This window comes from Anarrhichthys ocellatus, unplaced genomic scaffold (genome assembly GCF_004355925.1).
Source record: "Anarrhichthys ocellatus isolate YVR2014 unplaced genomic scaffold, GSC_Weel_1.0 scaffold22, whole genome shotgun sequence".
NCBI classification, from domain to species: domain Eukaryota; kingdom Metazoa; phylum Chordata; class Actinopteri; order Perciformes; family Anarhichadidae; genus Anarrhichthys; species Anarrhichthys ocellatus.
The window spans coordinates 1892522-1908010 of record NW_022280052.1 but is presented as its reverse complement, the minus strand read 5'-3'; the positions used below and the strand labels follow the sequence as shown (position 1 = coordinate 1908010).

General features: G+C 39.4%; 2 protein-coding genes across 2 annotated transcripts in view; both read right to left on the bottom strand.

Annotated features, from left to right (window-relative positions):
* dnajc6 (DnaJ (Hsp40) homolog, subfamily C, member 6) overlaps positions 1–3914 on the bottom strand; it is a 35323-nt gene extending 31409 nt beyond the window's left edge. The window contains exon 1 of the mRNA XM_031859494.1: positions 3533–3914. The gene's annotated coding sequence lies outside the window, so the exon portion shown is untranslated. The remainder of the gene's footprint in view (positions 1–3532) is intronic.
* A 1031-nt stretch (positions 3915–4945) lies between these two features.
* On the bottom strand, positions 4946–14851 carry ak4 (adenylate kinase 4). The gene is made up of 5 exons (XM_031859723.1): positions 14330–14851; positions 13400–13519; positions 10976–11148; positions 7828–7946; positions 4946–6942 (listed from the first exon to the last, which is right to left on the bottom strand). The coding sequence occupies exons 1-5, from the start codon at positions 14469–14471 to the stop codon at positions 6816–6818; spliced, it is 681 nt and encodes a 226-aa protein (XP_031715583.1). The 5' UTR covers positions 14472–14851; the 3' UTR covers positions 4946–6815.
* Between the last annotated feature and the right edge of the window lie 638 nt (positions 14852–15489).

The following is a 15489-nucleotide window of genomic DNA, read 5'->3' as shown; positions in this document are numbered from 1 at the left end:
TGACAACAGCACCATGCTTTGTAAGAAAAAGGAAACTCTCTCTGCATCAAGGGGAATTTTTTCTCAGTACTCGACTAATAGCTGCTGAATATTAATAGGCTCTTTTTAATATAATTAAAAGCCAAACGATTGGTGATTTTAGCTCTAAATTTGTTTTTCATGCCCCAATTTTTTTGTGCAATGAGCCTGGATCCATGAAGGACAGAACATTGACCGCTGATGGCATGCTTCCTTCCTTGGCCTTGTCCCCTGGCAACGGAAACCCTGTATGTTTCTGAAAAGAGGACATGAGCCTGGGAAACTCTTTTAGCAGAGCAGACGGGAGCTCAAAGCACAGCAGGAACGGAATGTCCAAAAGGGAGGAAAGATACCCCCACCATCACCGGACACGCAGTGCTGCTGCTCGCATTGTTGCCATGGAGCTTCCTGTCCTAACTGTGAACCAATGTTTACCCCTTGATGTCCTTGTATGCGTGTGACTGTTTAGGATACAGCAAGCAGGTGTAGTAAGGACGTCACAATTTGTGCCACGATCAAAGGTTTGCACACAAAGGCAAGTCCAAACCCAATCAAAAACCTAAATAGAGCTGAAACAATTCATTGTTTGGTGCATGGATGGAAACTTAACGATTTGGTTATTTGTTAAATCATTTCAGTCATTTTTCAAGCAAAATTGCCAAATAATCCCTATACAGCTTCTACAATGTGAAGAGTTGCTGCTTATCTTTGTCCTATATCATAGTAAACTGAATATCTTTGGGTTTTGGACTGTTGGTCAGACAAAACAAGCAATGTGAATATGTCACCATGGATTCTGGGAAATTATAATGAGCATATTTTACTGTTTTTCATATTATTTTATTGAAAAAAATGTAAATTAAATGAAACAATAATCAGCAGAAATCATGAATAAAAATAATGCAGCCCTAACAGAAAATATTTAAAAACATTCCAACTTGAGCAGCATTGCAGACTTTGCATATAAAAGCTTATAGAGTTATATTTTGGCCTTTGTCAGACCTCTTATGTCTCTTTTTCCAAATGTACTAACAACATTTAGAGGCATTGTATTCCAGTTCAACCCATATGTGTGTGGGGCAACCATTGCGTATGGGCAACGGGCTCACAACAATAAGTAAATGCCCACAACAAAGCTGGTATACAGCGCCTGCATTAATGACCTAAGTGATATCAGAGGCGCTGTAAGACAGGTTTTCAGTCACAAATCTGCTTCTCATGCTCCTTGTATTTTGAGTAATGATTCCGGTTGAGGCATTCATTTACATACCTCTCATACGAATTGTTAAAAAGCCTTCAGATGCAATGCTCAGTAACATTTCAGCTGTTTTACGACATTGCTGTGATACTGACTGTGGCCTCGTATCTCCTCATTGGTTTTTACCATCAGTCTCAAGGATACATTGAGGATTAATGATTATCCCCTTCACAGTTAAAGTAGAATCCAGGAACCTGCTGGATCAGCTGCAAGACTCAATTGACAAGACAGACGATGGACTTGAATTTGTGAGACTTTAAATTTTGTAATCCAAGGATTCTTGTTCTGTGTGGTAAAAACTGAAACATAAAAGATGATAAAAGAGCACTGGCTGCTACTTGTCTTCATAGAGGAACAATGGCATCCATGCTGCCCTGCCATCATCCAAGTTCTAATCCTGTGTTGATCAGTACATTTGCTCAAGTACTATACTTACAATTTTGAGGTAATTGTACTTTAAGGGAGTATTCAAATATTCCGCTACTTTGTACTACTCCATTACAATTCATAGTTAAATATTGTAGCCTACTTTTTATTCCACTACATTTATTTGATAATTATAGTTGATTGATTAGATTAAGATTACTAATACCCCAGGGGGAAATTCACAATCTTCCCAGCAGTATGAAAAGTAATTAAAATGATCTCCACCTTTACCAGCTGCAACATTAAAGTGCATCAATAATTATAATCCAATTCTACCATATACATGATTCTGAAAATGGCCATACTGGATAATGAGTAGTTTTGTTAGGCTACTTTATGTATATTTTAATGCTAATAATTCTGTACTTGTAGTCAAAAATGAAGTAGAGTAGAGGGAGGGTACCTTTCTTGGTCCTGGGGGTAGTTATACTTTGATACTTTGATTTTAGATTATTGCAGAAAATAAGCTCTCTGGCAAACACAAGTTTATGATTATACATTTTGTTCTGCAATAAAATCCTCACAAATAGAGAGCGCTTTTATGATTTTTCAAGGGTGAATGCAGTCGGCAGAAGTAAAAAGCGAACTTTGTGCTGTAAATGAACTACACCATGGTCACATGAGTAGGCCTATACACAATGAGGCTGTGAAGGCGGACTGGTCTGCGTGATGATGTTCAGCCACTTGTTAGCAACTGCCTTTTTTCCAGAAACTTAAAAGCTTAAAAATTGATGAGAGGGGCATCTACCGATGAATATATCTTTGAACAAAACGTTGAAATCTCTTAAGTTTGTGTTAACCAAAGAACTTATTTCAGGCATCTAAGCAAAAACCCATTAAAAAAAACCTATTGACTTCGAGATGAGGGAAATGGAGGTGCAAATATGCTAACTCATTTATGTGATATTATGAATCCCACATGCTCTTCACAATTACACTTGACCTTTACCTAAAAATAAATTTAAAAAATGATGAGTTTCCATCTGACTTGTCATTTTTTAGTAGGTGAATAGGGGGACTAAATGAGCGATGATCAGAGCATGAAACCACACCAAGCTGCGTTAAGATGCTCACGTGACGGTGGTGTGACGTGATGAGAGAGGAGCTGTCCTCGCAATATGAGCCACCCCGAAATGATGAAGATTGTGATTCAGATAATACTGATAATCAAGATATAAGAGATATCGATCACGTCCAAATGCCCATAATACCGAGAAGACTTTGTTTAAAAAATATATATTTATCCTCTTTAAATCGATTTGCGCACAGGGTGCCGGTGCATGAAATGTCGTTAGCCTACCGTCATCAGCTGACAGAAAAATCCATCTGATATCAAAGCGGCAAACGTCACCGTTAAATCAATCTAGTCATTTATTAAAAGGATAAAGCGACAGTAGGCTATGCATAGCCACGACTGTCACAGAGAAAAAAAATGACTCATTAAACGTGAAACAATTGACACCTGCTGAACCAAAAATAACCCAACTGATGTCATTTATGATGCTCGTGTGCGCCACAAAGGCCCTGAGTTTGTGATTTAGGATAATTATGTCCCACTAAAGTGAGAACAAACGTAGAACCCTGTTAACAGAACAAGTGCATGTTGGTGCTAAAACCTCTGTCCACCGAGCGGAGAGGTGGGGGGGGGGGTAGTGGTTTGGATATCCAGAGGCAGCCTGATATTATGTAACATACACACACACACACACACACACACACACACACACAGTATGATGCTCTCTCCTCTTTTTTTTTTTGCCTGGTTAGAGACGTAGGCCACGACACACGTCTCTTCAATCACATCAAATGAACAGAAACGGATGGCATTACCTTTCAGAGAGCTTTCTTTCATTTCAGTCTTTCCCGGGATCACCGTCTTGTGCCGGTGGAGATGTGCTGGTGGAGATGCGCTTTGAAACCGCGGGCTCCGCTCTCAGGCACCGACCTTTGATTTGTCATTCGCTGCCAGTCAAAGGTCAACGCGTAAAACGTCCTGTGAGACCCACTATCCTGCAAGGATTACCCAGTTAACCAGCTATTGTGACAGAGGCAGCACCAGCTAGGTTACGGCACCATCATCACATTTTGGCATAAAAGCATCAAACAGAGTCCGGCGATGGCGATTGGTAGATCTGTAAATAATGTGGATGAGCGTAAAACGCGGAAGTGCAGGGCAGAGTGGATGTAGAAACTGCGCCGCTCAGCGAGCTTTGCTTGAGCTGCCAGTGTGGCAATACAGCCTGGCAAAACCTGGGATGGATCCCAGAAAACTGGCTGACTGCTTTGACTAGTGCGAATCCCACTGCCTGGTCAATGTGCTGCAGACCGGAGCACATTGAAAAATGAATCAAAGAAAAATGAACTGTGGTAATCTAGAAAATAATACCGGTGATGAGCACCAATAATGAAATAGTTGTCGTGGAGATATTTTTTATCAGGTCACAAAACGACTGAGCACCACTGTCAAACAGCAGAGGTACCCATAACAACATGTGATCATAAGGCGATACAAAAAACTGCAACACCAACTGTGCTGCATTTCAGGGTTTGTACACATGACGTGATTATCTAAATCTGCATCATGGGCAATGCATGCGCAGACTAAAGCGCTGCACCCTCTGTCTAAAGTAAAATGAGACTGTACTGCGTGACAGTGGAGCAAGTTGCGCCAAAGCTCTAATGCACATGGGGTTTATTTACAGGTCTGAGAGGATTAGGCACCACAGTAGGAGATACAGACAGTATTCCTATGTACTCGCATGTATGTGTGTCTGTTTCAGTAGCCTATACGTGTTATACATATTCACCATAGGTTTTGTGTTAAGTGCAAGTTAGCACACCCTCCTCCTGCTAATTCCTGTTTTTCTCACATGATATAAAAGATCAAGGAGCAAAGAGGGGAGGAGCAAAGCCTGTATTTGTATGTTGTGGAAAGAAAGAAAGAAAAAAAGAAGTCTCTCATAACCATAGATTTGAATGACTATTCAGATATTAAAGCTGTGAAAGTACCCTTAGTTTAAACTTGACATCTGAAATACAGAGAGCTTTATAATGCCTAACGTTCATATCATACACTGCCCTCTTGCTTACAGTATGTTCAGACTGAGAAATAGACCTTAGACGCATCTATGAAGAAAACTGTCTGCACCCAACTAAAGAATGAATTAGCTGGTATTCTCCCACAAAATAAGATAATGACATACAAGTACAAGTTAAGTACATGCAAAGACATAGAAGGCAGTCTTGAGAAAATAGTTTTATTATTCTGAGAATGTAACATGTTCGGACAGCGTGGATTGAAAATAAGGAAGAAAAATTCCACAACACTGGTGTTACACAACAGCAGTGGGGTGTGGTCCCATACAACATAACACTTTTACTCCACACCCTTTCATTCAACAACACAGACACCACATGTTGCACTCCCCAACATGAAACCAGTTTAATTCAGATGCTGAGAATGACTCCTCCACCGACAGACTCGTCCCATCCACACTAATCCACAGACATCTAATCCTCTTGTTATTTAGGCAAAAGTATTGCATCTTTATTTGTATCTTTTGTCTGCCATCTAACAGGTCTTCAATCTGTACAACATACAACACCCACTCTTTTTAGTCCATAAGGAAAACAAAAACACTGACACAAGGCGGGTTTGACCTCATAAAAGAAATGATAAAAAATATATTTTTGCATGTGATGGGTTACGTGTATGCTGCTTATTTGCATTTTTTACTATTACAAACCTTTCAGAATACCTCTTAAAAATGCATTTATACATACATTCAATCAGAAAAATATGACCTTTACATACTACATAATGATTCATGCTTCTGAATCATAAAATTGACCTATTACTACAACTTTATTTAGCATTATCTTGAAGTTGAACAAACATTTGTGAACAATAATCAGTGACATTTTGATGATTAAAATCTCTAGGCAACCATATATATATAAAAGATACGTAACCGCATTGAAGGCACTCTATATCCTGTGCATTGGTCCTTATCCCAGCCAGAGGGTGTTTTAGATTTACTGTGAGGGCTTTTAAAATCTTGTGCAAGTCCAGCGCCTGCCTCGTAGATTGTCCTGCATGTTATTAGTTGAAGATTGCATAATATTCTTTAGCATTTCAGTACAAAAGTAAAGAATAGCTGTTTATACAGTGCACAATGTGTTTGTTATTGATGGATATGTTATAGAAACACTGAACCGATAAAGCCAAACAATTAAAAACTGGTCTGCAGGATTGTTGCATTTGGAACAGCAGACTTGTAGGCATTATATACAGTATAGTAAACAAGACTCAAGCCTGCACAACTTTCTAGCAAAAATGTGACCCAAATAATGTCTGTCCGAGATCCATTCTGACTTTTCAGCCGACACAATGCAAAGGTCGGTGGTGAATCTGTGATGATGAACAACGCCTCAGTTAATTGCATATTGGGTAATTTCACTCCAAAACTATATAGAATATAATCATAGAGGCAACATGATAGTTTACTTGATTATGAAAGTGTGATTTAAAGTGTAATTAATGATATTTGACAGACTGTCTAATGTTTCATGCGTTTATAATAATATACCTGAGTTTGGTATCACACATTCAATGTGGGAGTGAGACACTAAATATTTGGGTATTTGGTTTAATATTCTACCTTACCCCTGTGTCGTAGTGATGCAATATTCATAGTGGAGAGCTACAATGAACATCCTTCCTTCTCTAAATACTTTTTCTTTCAGACCGTACTTTTACCACAGCTTCCCTGAATGAGCTATTATTTCAATTCTATGTGTTGGAATTGGAACGATTGCAGATAAAAAGGCAAAAGTGTTGCCTGATGCAGAGTGCTTGTGTAAAATTATGATTTACAAAAATGAATAATTTTGCAATCTGAACGTTTCACTATAATAGTGCAGAAATAAACACAATCAATAAAGCTCTTGAAATATTTGCATACAACCGTTCATTTGAAAAACCACCTGGCGATTGAACCACAACCACGTTTGATGACTACAGTTTTGATCGGTGCCCTTAAACCTCGCTAGACGCACGCATGTGGAAAGATCACCCTATCTTTTTGAAATACGATTTTCAATCAGAGAAGCGTCAGGGTGTCTGGGTTTGGAAGGAATTTGACGGCTGTGTGTGCATCTTGGTGCTGAGGAGGGAGTTGATATAAGGCCAAATCCGGTCCGTATCTGTACCGGAAAATGAGTGCAGGATTCCCTGTGACCTGAGCAAGAAATAAGAAACAAATGAATAATTAAACATTTTGAAGGAAATATTGATTGATGGAATGGCAGAATGTGGCATTGCCAGGCAGTTTCACATATTCTTCTTCCTTGTCAAAAAACTGGGACCTACAGTACGTTACCCACAATGCAACTCAACTGCCATTGTGTGATATTAGCAGCTAATGTGTCATCATGCCTCTAGCCTCAAGCAGATGAGGAGCAGCCTACAGAGGTCTGGTAAGATCACTTCCTTCTAACTCAACATCCCCAGATTCTTTTCATTTTCAAACCTGAAATCGTCAACTCCAACTGACACTGACTTTAGTGACATCACTTGAGGCAATTAATCAGACTTTGCTGCAGGACCTTCTGGAGCCACAAGAGGCTTTATGCAATTTGTTTTCACATACGCAGCAGTACTCCCTAAGACCTGTAAACACACTATGATGTGTAAAAGTTGTGGGTATTGAATTTACAGTTAGATCATTATAAACAAATTTAACTCAGACGACCATCTAACATATCCATGAAAAGGGAGTGTTCTACTGTACATTGTTTCGTTTTATTAATTGTAAAATAAAAAACAATTTATCACCATAAAAACAGCTAAGGCTTGAGAGTTGACTGCTGAATGAAAGCACTGAATGAAACTAAGAAACACATGTGATCCCTTTCATGAATCCCATGTTTTGTTATTGTTTGACATCTGGGTTTGATTTGTTAGAAAAACAAAAGACCATTTATCTGCTGGATTATCTATCGAAATAAAGTTTCACTCTGATTTTCATATGTTTAAAGCAAAAAGTACCGCTACTGGCTGCCTGTAGAAAAAATATTAAGTGAAGAATGTCCCATGAAAGAAAAGTATTAAGATAAGTACTGACTTGTATAGGTCTATGACGGGCTTGGCCACATCTTTGTAGTGTCTCAGTCTGGCCATCAGGGCTTCTGGTTTGTCATCATCATGCTGAATCAGTGGCTCCCCAGTGATGTCATCCTTACCCTGACGCGACACAAGTTAAAACATGCAGCAATGTAAAAAAGGCAAAGTTAAGAAATCCAGTGAAATCTCATGACAATATAACCGTTAAATCAGTTAAATAACAATCACACTACATCTAGACATACAGTTGTGTGAAAAAGTGTTTGCTCCCTTCCTGATTTCTTATTTTTTTGCATGTTTGTCACACTTAAATGTTTCAGATCATCAAACTAATTTAAATATTAGACAAAGATAACACAAGTAAACACAAAATGCAGTTTTTAAATGAAGGTTTTTATTATTAAGGGGGAAAAAAAAATCCAAACCTACATGGCCCTGTGTGAAAAAGTGATTGCCCCCTAAACCTAATAACTGGTTGGGCCACCCTTAGCAGCAACAACTGCAATCAAGCGTTTGCGATAACTGGCCATGAGTCTTTTACAGCGCTGTAGATAGAATTTTGGCCCACTCATCTTTGCAGAATTGTTGTAATTCAGCCACATTGGAGGGTTTTCGAGCATGAACCGCCTTTTTAAGGTCATGCCACAGCATCTCAATCGGATTCAGGTCGGGACTTTGACTAGGCCACTCCAAAGTCTTCATTTTGTTTTTCTTAAGCCATTCAGAGGTGGACTTGCTGGTGTGTTTTGGATCATTGTCCTGCTGCAGAACCCAAGTGCGCTTCAGCTTGAGGTCACGAACAGATGGCCGGACATTCTCCTTCAGGATTTCTTGGTAGACAGCAGAATTCAGGGTTCCATTTACCACAGCAAGTCTTCCAGGTCCTGAAGCAGCAAAACAGCCCCAGACCATCACACTACCACCACCATATTTTACTGTTGGTATGATGTTCCTTTTCTGAAATGCCGTGTTACTTTTACACCAGATGTAATGGGACATACACCTTCCAAAAAGTTCAACTTTTGTCTCGTCAGTCCACAGAGTATTTTCCCAAAAGTCTTGGGGATCATCAAGATGTTTTCTGGCAAAACTGAGACGAGCCTTTATGTTCTTTTTGCTCAGCAGTGGTTTTCGTCTTGGAACTCTGCCATGCAGGCCATTTTTGCCCAGTCTCTTTCTTATGGTGGAGTCATGAACACTGACCTTAATTGAGGCAAGTGAGGCCTGCAGTTCTTTGGATGTTGTTCTGGGGTCTTTTGTGACCTCTTGGATGAGTCGTCGCTGCGCTCTTGGGGTAATTTTGGTCAGCTGGCCACTCCTGGGAAGGATCACCACTGTTCCATGTTTTCGCCATTTGTGGATAATGGCTCTCACTGTGGTTCACTGGAGTCCCAAAGCTTTAGAAATGGCTTTGTAACCTTTTCCAGACTGATAGATCTCAATTACTTTGTTTCTCATTTGTTCCTGAATTTCTTTGGATCGCAGCATGATGTCTAGCTTTTGAGGGTCTTTTGGTCTACCTCACTTTGTTAGGCAGGTCCTATTTAAGTGATTTCTTGATTGAGAACAGGTGTGGCAGTAATCAGGCCTGGGTGTGGCTAGAGAAATTTAACTCAGCTTTCCAAAGATGTGATAAACCACAGTTAATTTATGTTTTAACAGGGGGGGGCAATCACTTTTTCACACAGGGCCATGTAGGTTTGGATTTTTTTTCCCCTTAATAATAAAAACCTTCATTTAAAAACTGCATTTTGTGTTTACTTGTGTTATCTTTGTCTAATATTTAAATTTGTTTGATGATCTGAAACATTTAAGTGTGACAAACATGCAAAAAAATAACAAATCAGGAAGGGGGCAAACACTTTTTCACACAACTGTACATGTACAGCCGTTACTCTATCAGTATCTTTTTGAGCTCATACATTGATAATTCATAAAGATATCAATAACACAACATCAACATTGGCCATGAAATTTGGTTAGAGATTTTCGGTCACTGACTTGATCTTTCCAGCCATTGTTTAAGGTGCTAAATTCATAATTCTGAGCATATCTGTGATTGAGGGATTGCCTCAACACTGTGGTTCAGGACAGCGTTATCAGCTGTAACTGCCGTATGAGAGCAGTGCAAAGCGGCGGCGAATAGCAAGCCAGTGGTGCACGCACACAGGGACTCACATGCACTAAAATGCAAGCGCAGCCGGACCGGCAACTTAAAAAAAGCACAACAGATGACTCTACTCTACTATATCTTTAAGTAGCAAATAGTTGTTTGCTGCTTTATTGATGCTCGGAATTTTAAATTCAGGAAGGTACTATGATGTAGGTTATTTTAGTTTCAAATGTCTCTTATGTTGGATAAAATGTCCTCCATTTTTAATTTGTTAACTTTCTATTTTCTGTTTAATAAAGAAAATAATAATGCTCTAAACCAAAGTTATTATGTGACTAATTTCCTAGTGACGCCATCCAAACAGGGCATCGAAAGCTCTAAAATAGCCTTCCAGTGAATAAGAGGCGAGCAATATCAGCGTCCTCGTTTAAAACTCTACTTAAGACTGAATTACATTTTTACTGTAATTAATTTATGTTTACCATTTATTTTAATTTATTTAAAGATCCCCTCAGACAAGATTTATTACAACACTGAGTAATACAAATTCTTAAAATTACAATCACTTCTTCACCTTAATTGAGTCCATGAAGATGACCTTTTTTTTCATTTTTAAAGTTAAACTACTAGACACAAGACAAATTAGACATGTAAATGTACATATTTGTGTTATATGTTTTACATGCTCTTGTAAGTATGTCCATTGTTTTATTAGCTCCTATGTCTGTGGCGCAACTGTGGAGCAACAACAGGGACCTTTTGAAGTGAAATATAAAGCAGCAGGATTCTTGTTGTTGTTGTTGTTGTTGTTGTGCAAGATGGCGAGGTAATGAATATGGAGTCTGTCCTTCATCTGATTCCAATCTCTCTTTTTGGAGAAGCCAGATATTCAATCCCTACCAGCTTAAAAACACACTGATTTTAATCTTGAGAGGCACAAACTGCCCTCCAGAAAATCAATAAAGTGCCACAAAAGAAAATGGTGCTAAATATTCTAAGCACTGTAACTCTACTGTCATTTAAAGACTTTTCAGACCTGCACTCGTGGTGGGTTGAAGCCCATGTTGTAGACTCGGCCACTGGCTGGATGGCTCATGCGTTCACTCAGTCTCTCCCTCAGAGTCTCAAAGGGGATGTTGAGGCTGATGACCATGTCCAGCTGGCACAGGTTGTTCATGGCTTGGGCCTGCGACAGAGTGCGGGGAAAACCTAGACAGAGAGAGAGAGAGAGAGAGAGAGAGAGAGAGAGAGAGAGAGGTATCGTCCACCAGTTCAGTATGAATTTTTCAATTAACTACACAAACACTATGGTTTAAATGTATTTTCTAAGTTATAATTACCATTGTGAGTCAACAACATAAAGAAGACATACTCTACATGACATACTAAACCGTTTCACAGTTTCATACAGATATCAGTAGCTGGTAGCAAGTAAACATGCACTCAAGCTGTTTCCAGTTTCTCCTTTGAGATAATCAGTAGAAGTGACAGAATAACAATATCATGTACGTGTGAATAAACTTACTAGAAAACAAACAAACAATGTTTTCAGTTACATGACCCGGATTAACCAACAGCAGTAATAACAAGACATTATATACAAGATATTATCGCATGGTGGGATTTGACATGGCAAGCTTACTGGAATATAGGTCCATTAGTTTTATAGGCCATTTTCTCTCTCTCTTGTTGTTGTTTTGGTATCAATGCATTTAGGCTCGTCTTCAGTTTATTGCTTCCGTGTGAGTTAGATCGGAAACTGGCAATCACTCTGTATGTTCCATTGTTTGGTCACTTAAGAGCTGCTAGATCTCTCCAACCACTAGAACATCATGCTGCCAAGAAATGAGTGACAGCAAAACACCAATCAGAGGTTACAAGAGGGAATATATTTTTTATTTATATATTTTATGAGGGTGTGTGTGTGTGTGTGTGTGTGTGTGTGTGTGTGTGACCTTGATTTGTTTGCCCTTTTCGCACACCAAAAAAAGTGTATGTTTACAGATCATGTTTCAAGGTTTAAACGTGTGTAACACCAACTAGTCCGTTTCATCAATGTTTGGCATCTCTCTTAGCGATGTGGAGAATATTTAACTTGAAAAAGCACAGCGATGTGCTGAGTTTGTCATCTCAGGATATCTCACATGCTACTCTATACTCATGAAAGACAGTTTTCTGTTTTATAACATCTCACCGTAACACACTTCTGAGGCCATTTACAATCAGCACTGTTCATCATGTATCACATACACAGAAATGAACATGTCGATTGTAATAATATTACTACATGTATTATCCCTCCATAGTGACTTGATCTCCAACATATGGAAACCAGGTCTTTTTTACTGACTAATGTTGTAACAAAGGTCACTTGGCACTGAAAATTATAAATTGAGACTTGCAATAGAGACCAGGACGGCACAGAGAACTTGACCCTCCTGATATTAATGGAAAGAAATCACATTTCTTTGATCTTTGTTTTAAATCTGGTGCTAATCCTTTGTCAATCAATCAATCTTAATGCTTCATTCAATCACAATTTTCTTCCTTTCTCTCCCACTCCTCCCACTTCTTCTTAATCGGCTGATTATGGGCGTCGACTTTTTAGTGAACCAACTTCAGTTTACCACAATCTCCATCAGTCAATCGCGTCGCTGCTGTCAAACTTTAAATCTGTTCTCCTCTCTGCTGCTGTGAGCGGTCATTTTAGGCAACATCGTTGCGGCCCTCCTCCACCCTATTATCATCCATTCATCCATATTCCAGGTTGAGATCCATATTCAGAAGTCCACTCCTCATCACATCCAGACCTTCGGCATTCTCTTCATCTCATCACCAACACCACCACCAGTGTCGAGACCCCATAAGGGGGTTTCCTATTCTTCTTTCAGCTTCACCACCCACAAAAATGATATGACGTCACGATGGTCTAATTGCCAAAGACTATTCACATTTCTCATCTTTTAGTGCACGTCCATTAACATGTTTGCTCACTCAGAATGAAGTCCCTCCTGATTTAACTGTCAGTTGAATAACAGTACAGACCTGATGGTACTGTATTCAGTACCTCCCACCACTAATCACCCACAGATGTGGGATAATATAAAGTGTATTTTTCCACTAACTTACTCAAAGACACACTGGATATGGCCCTTTGGGGGCCATGTTTCTGAGCATGCAGATGTTTAGAAAATGCATGCCTGGTGACCTCAAACATGGCTATCAGTCTGGGGATTTTGGGGTGGCACCTAGAGTGGCCAATCAGATTGAAGGGGTGGCTGGCAGTTCCCATTACTGGCCATGATGCTACACTATGAATAACATATTCATTCATATCACTACAAATGATCAAGACAATGGATGGGGGCTGCTATAAGATAACGTTTGTGTACCATATCAGTAGAATATAGTACAGGCCATGCACTCTGATTGTATAAAAACAAAAACGCCATTTCCATACCATCCAACAGCCAGCTGTGGTCAATCAGCTGTTCCAGTCTGGGCAGCATCAGTTTGGTCATCACATGGTCAGGCACCAGCATGCTTCTTTCTACATAGCTCCTCACCAGCACACCTGCCTCTGATACACATCAGACAGGTAAAGATACAGTAGTCAATGCATGTCTGTTTCCATGCTTCCAAATTTAAAAAGACAGGACAGGGCATGTTGAATGTCACACACACATATACATGCTTGGCAAGGCTTTTTAATGTAACTATCCCTCTAGAGATACTAAATGGTTAAAACTCTCACTGCCAATTCCTGCACGTAAACTAGCAGAGCTTATGACTCGTTTAAAATTACACTGACATACGGGGTCTACTGTGGATTTATTAAGCAAATACACATATTGAACTCACTGGTTTATAAATCCTGTAACTTGTTTCAACAGCAAAAAGACTTAGACCGGATCCAGCAAGTCACAACTTCACTGAAACGTTTCAGTAATGATAACCAAGAACACATGTTTTTACTTAAGCCTCTGCACTACACTGAACTCCAATTTAATTATCTGGAGGCTTATACATGGGCTTGGCACATGCTTAAATTAACTCCAGTTGGGTAGCTATAATGAGGAAGTTGAAAAAGATATTTGGGGAAACATGTAAAAAAAAAACCTTGGTAGGGACACTTTTGCACTTGATTGAAATCAGATTTAAAGAAAATGACGTTTGCAGTCAGATGTCTCGTGTTTTATGGCTTGGTTTGAAATGGGAAAGTTTACTGTCAAATGAACTTCTGGAAAACAACTGAAGATCAGAACATGCGCATATCACACTTTTCTTTTTTATAACTACGACATTAAGAGATGGATGTTCATATGCAGCATAGAAGCCGTTGACTTTTCCGCAGACTGGTTCTTCCTGTTCACGGGCGGATGTATCCTACCTGTATTTGCCGCTATGCTCTCTCGTAGGTAGTGGCCGCTGGACAGATATTGCAGGCCAAAGCTTTGCGCAATCCTCTTGGATATCGTTCCTTTCCCTGATCCTGGTGGACCCATGATAGCAGCTCGGAATAACTTGGCCATTGCTTCCTCGAACACAGGCGGCAAATGTAAAACCTCTTGGATGGACAAACGTTTGTTAATGTTTTCCTCTTTGTGCGCGAGAGAAGGAAGTAAATTACCTCTGAATTAAACCCGTGATCAAATGCGTGCATGAGCGACCCAACCGGTCCAAAGCTCAAGGCTTCTAAATTTGTCTTGCCAATGTAAACGTCAGTTTAACCTCTGGGTCTGCAGTTGTTACGGCAGAGCCCACAGTCTGCGCATATTAGGGCTATCCTCCTGTGACTCGGATCAACTCAAAGCAACCTTTTCCTTTTTTTCTTTCAGTTCTGTTAAGGACACACTACATCCGTCTACGCCTTTACTGACAGAGACCTTTCTCTGCGAATGAATGAGAGTCTCTCCACAACGCCCTATTTCTTTTCTGCACACATCATCCAGAAAAAATGCGGATAACTGAGTCGCACGAACTTCGCGGGGTAAACTGGTTACTGTAGTTTTTATATACAAGCTATGTACAATAACAACAACTGTAGTCAGTTATTTCATAGTTTCCGCAAAGAGAGGGAAATTGTGACTCATTACATTTTACAAGCAAATGGATGTCACACGAGAAACATCCTTCCAGCTATTTAATTATATCTATAAAAATAAAGAGGAGGAGGAATTAGGAGAACGTGTGTTTGAGCATGTATCATAGTTCTAACTCATGAGTACAAAAAAAGAAAAAGAAAAAAAGAGAGGATGTTTTCCTTTAATACAACATACATAGGCTAATAAGGGCTAATTCAGTTCACAGTCTGTTTGCAGTCTGTTTGGGAAGTCTGATCTGCTACTGTAAATGGGAAATCACCTTCTATTCATGTTAAAGCTTGTTACAAACTTACAAACTGTAATGGAGACAAGCAGCCATTTGCCCCTAATTTATTACATGCCAGAAAGGGGCGTGTGCGTGTCAAACAATTTAATGCCACCTGAAACCATGAATATAGTGATATTAGCAATGGAAATAGATCATATAATAATATCATCGTGCATT

Coding starts and splice junctions, on each gene's coding strand:
- ak4 (XM_031859723.1), bottom strand. CDS start 14,471: ATGGCCAAGTTATTCCGAGCTGCTATCATGGGTCCACCAGGATCAGGG. Junction 13,520..14,329: donor GAGCATAGCGGCAAATACAG/GTAGGATACATC, acceptor GATGTGTATCAG/AGGCAGGTGTGCTGGTGAGG. Junction 11,149..13,399: donor CCACAGCTGGCTGTTGGATG/GTATGGAAATGG, acceptor CTCTCTGTCTAG/GTTTTCCCCGCACTCTGTCG.